The sequence below is a fragment of the Nothobranchius furzeri genome, chromosome 10 (assembly GCF_043380555.1).
Source record: "Nothobranchius furzeri strain GRZ-AD chromosome 10, NfurGRZ-RIMD1, whole genome shotgun sequence".
NCBI classification, from domain to species: domain Eukaryota; kingdom Metazoa; phylum Chordata; class Actinopteri; order Cyprinodontiformes; family Nothobranchiidae; genus Nothobranchius; species Nothobranchius furzeri.
Genome location: NC_091750.1, coordinates 73,467,262 through 73,474,761, shown reverse-complemented (window position 1 = coordinate 73,474,761; position 7,500 = coordinate 73,467,262). Strand labels below are relative to the sequence as shown.

Here is a 7,500-nt window from a genome sequence, read left to right as displayed (position 1 = left end):
TGCGCTCTCATAAGGTGAAATAAATCTAACTGATACCTCTTCATGGATAATTACTGCCTTTTTTACCCACCTTTTTTGTTGAAATTGTTGCATTCCAAACGTAACCTTTCATGAAAAAGGTAACGTAGGGGGATATATTTGTTTTAATTACATATGTTTCTCATTTACACATTATCATTAGTGAAACCTTTCACAAATCGCCACTTGTTGACATTCTTCTCATGGTCTCTTTAAACTAGAAAATCTAAACATGCCTACTAATAACTGTTCTGTCTGACTGTATTGAACCTCTGCCACTTCTATCTGTGTCCAAAGCTTTTATTGTTGCCTATATTAGGGAAATATTCATGATGTTATTATGGGAACACTGTAAGGGACAAGTAAAAAAAATCATGAAATTATTCTTTTACCAATTAAAATGTTTTCTGATTTATTTTACAGCGTGATCTATTTTGAAGCGTGACCATCATTTTTACATCATTAAGTCACCAAGTTATCTGGCAACTTTTAATTGTTGGTAAGTAACACATTTCCCTTGTGTAAAACAGTTTTGGAATTGTATAAACTTATTTTTCACTGATATCATCTTTTTTCTTTCAGGTACCTTGGATGTGGACATGTAAAAGCTGCAGTTTAGAATTATCTAGCAGGTATTTGTTGTTGAAACATTTTAGACAGGCTCATGGGCATATAAGAGGTGTTAATCGCTTTCCCTGTCCGTAATCCGATTGTCCATGTAGCTTTACTACATGGACTAAATTGTTAAATCACACGTACAAAAATCATTCAGAACAAACAACACAAAACAAATCAGAACAATCTATTTTTCAGTGTCCTATTTGCTCACGCAGAGAATATATTTCAGAGAGAAATTTTTTCCAACACATAAATACACATCTCAGGCGTCACCAAACTGTCCAATGTTTGTTTAAAAATTGTGAATTTGAAACTAATATATACAGTACATTTCAGACACACAAATACAGAAAACACAACAAATACTCCCTTCATGATTTTAGAGATAATATTTGTATACGTAATCATTTGATTCAGTCAGGGAGTTCTGAAGATGATTTGTTTAAGGCTGGGACAACAGATACTCTTCAAGAAAAAGTAGATTGTCATGAACCGGTAGAATTAGTTACTTCAGATTACTTTGAAGAAAGAATTGCTTGCCTTTTACTGAAGTTAGAAAATGTCATTCATGTCCCAACAACAGTTGTTGATGAACTGTTGTCTGAACTCGATTTCTTATTGAGTACGGCATCTTTACATGCCACAAAAACAGTTATTTCTGGTGTATTTCAAAATAATCAGCTACAAATTGAAGAGTCTTTAATTGATGAGATTTCCTCTATTGTTTGCAGATCTAGTCCTGTTTGCGTAGCCATTGCAAGTGACGGCCCTCTTGCTACTGCATATAAAAGAAAACAGTATTACTGTTCACATTTTGGTATTATAGAGCCAATAGAGTACATACTAGATGCTCAGAGGAATCGGACCTATCAGTACATTCCTTTATTACGATCTCTGCAGCAGTTGCTTTCTCAGAAAGATGTTCTTGAACTTCTTGTAGCCCAGAAGGGTCAAAACACGCAATTGACTTCTAAAGAATACAGAACAGTTAGAGATGGTGAGTACTACAAGCAGAACAGTTTTTTCTGTGGTGAAGAGTTAAGAATTGCTGTAAATCTTTACATTGATGATTTTGAGATTTGTAACCCGCTTGGGACATCTCGTAAAAAGCATAAACTCTGTGGTGTCTATTGGGTTTTGGGGAATTTACCACCAGGTTCCCATTCAGCACTAACTTCAATTTATTTAGCTGTACTTTGCAAGTCAGATGACACAAAAGCTTTTGGTTTCGTGAAAGTATTGGAGCCTCTCATTCAAGACTTGACCATTTTAGAAAAGCATGGTGTCTTTGTGTCTCAGCTTGGTAAATTTGTAAAAGGCTCTGTCCAATGTGTAATAGCAGACAATCTTTCAGCTCATGGTATTGGTGGATTTGTTGAAAGTTTTTCTGGTGGATCCATTTGTAGGTTTTGTACTGGAGACAAATCAGAATTTCAGAGTCAGGATGTAATGTCAGGGATTTTCCAACTTCGAACCAAAGAGGTCCATGAAATTCATGTCCGCTGTGCTCAAGAAAAGGCAACTGCTGTTTGTGGTGTAAAAAAACAGTGTGTGTTGACAGAGAATCTCTCACATTTTCATGTCAGCACTGGATATCCCCCAGATATTGTCCACGATATCTTTGAAGGTATTGTTCCCACGGAACTGGCACGTTGTATTAGCTTATTAATCACCAAAAAATACTTCACACTTGACAAACTTAACACCTTGATCCAGAAATTTCCATACAAATTTGGTGACAAAACAAATCGACCTCATGCCATACCACATACTTATTCTTCAAAAAACACAATAGGGGGCAATGCTCATGAAAATTGGTCCTTGCTGAGGTTGCTTCCTTTAATCATAGGGCCACTTTTGCCAGTTGATGAGCCAGCATGGCAGGTAATTCTACATCTTAAAGATATAGTTGAGTTGGTTGTTGCTAGGGCTGGGGGTAAACGATTATTTTTAAAACGATTATTCTGACGATTATTTTATCGAATAGTCGACTATTCTAATGACTATTTAGAAAATTAATCTAATGATTATTTTTCTATTGCACAATTAACAAAAACCAGAAAATCTCAAATAAATTCCTCAAAAAAATTGATAAATTCTTACTGTAAGAGAATAAACACTACAGGCCTTCCATTTTGTATAACACTGCGTTTATTGTGTTGGTTGGTTATGTTCTGGTGACGTGTAGAACTTGGGAGTGCAGGCTGCTGCCTGAGAGGTGGTAGAAGATGGAGTGTCTCCATGCTGCTTTGTTTTGGTCACTTATGTGCGTGAGGCGAGTGGTCTTACGGGTTAAACCAAACTCAGGTGGTATTTTACACTAAACCGAAAACCCACAACACTCTAAATGTAATAAAAGGGAGATCTACACCACAAAAAAGATGAACTCTAAACCAAAACGTAACAGCTTATCCCAACGCAAGAAGCTGTTAGCGAAGATGCTAACAGTAGCTTTACCAACATTAAGTTCAAGTTACCAAGTTTAAATAAACCAAAAACACCCAGCAGCAAACAGACCAGCATGGAGGAGAGACTGCTACCACCAAAACAGCTCTCCTCATGTCTGAAAGAAGCTCCTTAATGAAGGGAGAAGCGCTCCCGGTGATTTTCTACATCTGCGGTAGACACGAAGCAGCGCATTTGACCCCGGAAGTTGTTGTCCGTTGCCGGGAGACGAAGGGGAAAAACAGGAAAATAATCTAGTAGTGGACGGACGTTGTTCCGGGTCTTCGGTATTTGGCGGAGATGTTAGTGAAGGCGGAGAAGAGGGCGAACTAGAGGAAAAACAGGCAGATTCTTCCTCTATTTACAAACTCCTGGGGATGCAACAAGTGGGCGCGGTGCGTCGACTTCCGGATCTGACGTCGACAAATTTTTAGAATCGAGCCGTCGACTTCGTCGAGGCTTCGCTACAGCCCTAGTTGTTGCCCATGTCCACACAGATGAAACCATAGCTTATCTTGAGGCCAAGATCTGTGATCATAGGCAGCTCTATCTTGATCTCTTTCCACATGTAAATCTGTTGCCAAAGCATCATTATTTGGAGCACTATCCACAAATGATTAAATGCTTTGGACCTCTCATTTCTCTATGGACCATGCGATTCGAGGCAAAGCATAGTTTTTTCAAGCAGGTTGCACGACATACAAACTGCTTCAAAAACATACCTTTCTCATTAGCTGTTAAACATCAGTTCATGATTGCCCATCAGACACATTCCTCTAATTACAAGAAGTCTTCCTTGGAAGTTAGAAATGCCTCTGTTATGCCCATTGAGGTTCTTAATGACAGAGTAGTGTCTGCTTTGATGGAAAGATACCCATCTATTTCTGAAGTTGCTCTGTTGAAGAAGGTATCCTGCAATGGTATGCATTACAGTCAAGGCATGCTTATTGTTCACGGAACTGTAAATGGGCTGCCAAAATTTAATGAGATCATTCAGCTGTGCATAGTTGAGAAGAAACTGTGTTTCATAGTTAGGGAACTATGTTCTTGGTACAGGGAGCATTATGGTGGATTTGAGCTGTCTACCCCATCCACTAGAGAGCTGGCCATAATTGAGCTTGGTGACTTGGAAGACCCATATGCCCTTGCGGACTACATTGTGGAGGGACTACGCTTGGTGATGTTAAAGAGATTCATCATCGTGAAGGGTAAGTTTTCTTCAATAACATAGCTTTTAAGATTTCTTAAATTTAGATTGTAAAGATTCTTAAAAGAACAACCCCTCTGCTGGAGGATGCCTGACAATAAGCTCTGGAAAGCAAACTCTTTGAAGGTTTTGCTTATAGTTGTGTCCGGCATGAAACAGCCAGACTCTCCATTGTCGTCCTGGAAGCTTCTTTCAGCTCTGGGAGACCCAGCAGCACACTTTCTTAGGTGACACTGAAAAGTTAATAAAAATAACACTGCTGGGTTAGCATACCAGAAGAATCATATAAAGGTTTTAGAAATGTATGTGGTTTCAGAGCTTGATGTTGATAAACCTAACTGGAATAAAAATCCCTCTAGAGCTGTATTTATGTTGATTAAACATGCCATCATTTGGCTGTGCTTTTTCCGTTCCAGAGTAAAGGTTGTCCCATAATGGCAAGCCCTGTTCTCAGAATCATCTTTGGGGATGTGTCAGACTCCAGGAAAATGCATCTGGACTCTGGAATTCCAGCAACATTATCAGAACTCCATATGTTGGTAAAGACATTCTTCGATTTGAAAGAAGACTTCCGTTTGCAGTACATGGATGAAGACTTTAATGCATTTATGAACTTAACTTCAGTGTCTGATGTAAAAGATAAAGGCACACTGAAAGTGATATACAACCCTACACCCACACTTGAGGAACAATTCATCACTTTGTACCCAGTTGAGACATCCACAAACAGCAGTGTTTACACTTGCCAAGGAACTTCCAGCCCTGGGCCTTCTTTAGTTTCATCCTGCAGTGATGATACCCTATACACATCAACCCCTCATTCATCACCAGATGTTCAACCGACAAGACAGTTTTCCTGGCCCAATGTGTTTGTGGTCCCTAAATTCACATATGACGTGGAATTGGAACTCCAGCAGAAAAATGCAGAATATGAAGCAAATGGCACACTCTTCAAGCCTGGCATAAAACTGAAGGGAGTCATCCTTGATGGATTAGCTCAAGAAATGCTGAAATACACAAAATATCCTAAAGACTATCAATGTGAAGAGGTGGCAGAGGCACTGACAAGGACCCATCCTTGTTTAGGGCAGCTAGGATCTAAGACTGGATTTTGGGGATGGAAACAATCTCTGAAGTACAAAATGCAAAACTATCGAACAAAGCTTGGGCGGCTTGGTGATCCTGAAATCCGTGTGAATTCCTTAAAGCACAAATGGGAAGGCCAAGGAAAAACTGCTGCCAACATCAAAAAACCAAGAAAGGCAGAGGTCTATTATGTCCCTTTACCCCCAAAAGGTGAAAGCACTGAAAGCTTGGAAACTGAAAGAGTGGCTCTACTCTCAGAAATCAAAAAGCGAGACAATGAAGCAGTGATAAAAGCAAAAATGGAAAGAACCTTCTCCCATAGACGACTAGAGATTGTGGAACAGAGGCCGATGATCAGAGATTTCATGAACAGATGGCCTGCCCTTTTCAAGGAAAGTGAAGTAAGTTAAATGCTTGTGTATCAACAAATTTAAGTATTGTTTGTTTTGTAAGTGCTTTTAACTATATTACTGAATATTTTTCTGTAGATGGACTGAAGATTTGAGCAAAAAAACCTTTTGTCTGTATTTTAGCCAAATTATAATAAATTTAAACTAAACTTTAGTGAAAAACGTAGTGGTCCTAGTGGTAAGGGTGGTGACTTGAAGCCCTTTTTCCAGCAGCACTACTCAGCCAAAACAGCTCAGTACAGTGTGGGTTAACACAGCTCACATCAGTATAGTTGGTTTTCCCTGACAAATCTGTGAAGAAAAAAAAAACACTAGTTAAGTGACATTAGTTGCAGTCATTATCTTTATTGGAGACAGAAGTAACACTAGGTAAACAGTAAACAGTGTGAAGTATAATTTAGGAGCACTACAGCACAATAATGGGGGTGATGTTCAACATGAACCACAATGAAGCAGGTACTAACAATTTTGGGGAAAATAGCGAATTATGCAGTTGGAAAAGGCTGTCTAACCAAACCACAACCATTTGAGTCATGCTGAGTAGTGCTGTTGGGAAACCCCTATAACAGTATTGTAAGAAAAGGTTAAATTAACTTTGAATGCTGTTGTCATGAAAAAGGACACATGTCAAACTTAGAACTCCGCTACAATCAGTTTAGGTCTTGACAAACTTCACTGATGGTTCAAATGTTTAGCAACTTTCAGTTTGTTGATTCAGCAGTCTGTATTTAAATATAGTAAACAAGAAGTTTATGTATGTTTTATTTCCAGGTGAATGCAGAGTTCCTGCGGATCACTACAAAACCCCTGCAGGCAAAGTTCTTGGCTCAGCTGGACAATTTAACAGACAAGCTGATGAAAATTTTTGAGGGGAGCAAAGGATCAAAGGGCCAAAAGATCAAGGATATCATGGCGATCAGTAGTTTGGTCAGTACTAATAATAAACCCATCAATTAAATACAATCAATCAATTACATTTTTTTCAGCCTTTTTTTTCACCCTTGCATTAGTGTGATGACATCGACATAAAGAGGGAGCATACTCTTAAAAGCCTGGTGATCTACTTTAATGAAGACCCAGACCTACTGTTCAAGGAGTATCTGGTACGCTTATCACACTTTATTTTATAGCTTCAATTTGAGTTAGGTTCATCGCACGCAAAATGCTCATATATTCAAATAAGACAATATAATTGTGAAATATGTATTATTCTTAATAGTCATTGTTGAAACATGTACTGGAGAGCACCTTTTAAGGGGACAGATTATGTCTACTGCCTCTATAAACGGTAAATGTGAAGAAAACATTCATCCATTTTCTGTCAGTGTTTAAATTCAGTTTATTTATATAGCGGTATATCACAACAACAGTCATCTCAAGGCACTTAATAAAGTAAACACTCCAATGAAGTTCAGTTAATTATGCCAATTAGTAAAAAGTCTTCTATATAAGGAACCCAGCAGATTGCATCGAGACACTGACTAGTGTCACTGGCGTTACAGCAATCTTCTGGTTTCCAGAATAATGTGCCTAAAACAAGCTGTTTCAAAAGGTTCCCACTTGTCATGAAATAAGGGAAATTGACCCAACCCACCCACACACACACACCCACACACACACACACACACACACACACACACACACACACACACACACACACACACACACACACACACACACACACACACACACACCTATAGACACTTAAGAAGCTGC

The 7,500-nt window shown here is 38.6% G+C and overlaps 1 protein-coding gene across 2 annotated transcripts in view; it reads left to right on the top strand.

Annotated features, from left to right (window-relative positions):
* LOC129154827 (uncharacterized) overlaps positions 1-7,500 on the top strand; it is a 10,223-nt gene that overhangs the window by 1,790 nt on the left and 933 nt on the right. The window contains exons 2-7 of one of the 2 annotated variants that reach the window (XM_070555406.1): positions 442-517; positions 601-650; positions 4,138-4,289; positions 4,705-5,775; positions 6,556-6,711; positions 6,795-6,887. In XM_070555406.1, the coding sequence (XP_070411507.1) occupies positions 4,723-5,775; positions 6,556-6,711; positions 6,795-6,887 (1,302 nt within the window). In that variant the 5' untranslated portion in view covers positions 442-517; positions 601-650; positions 4,138-4,289; positions 4,705-4,722. Of the gene's footprint in view, positions 1-441; positions 518-600; positions 651-672; positions 4,290-4,704; positions 5,776-6,555; positions 6,712-6,794; positions 6,888-7,500 lie in introns of those variants that run through there. The other variant, XM_054735068.2, reaches the window with a different exon arrangement.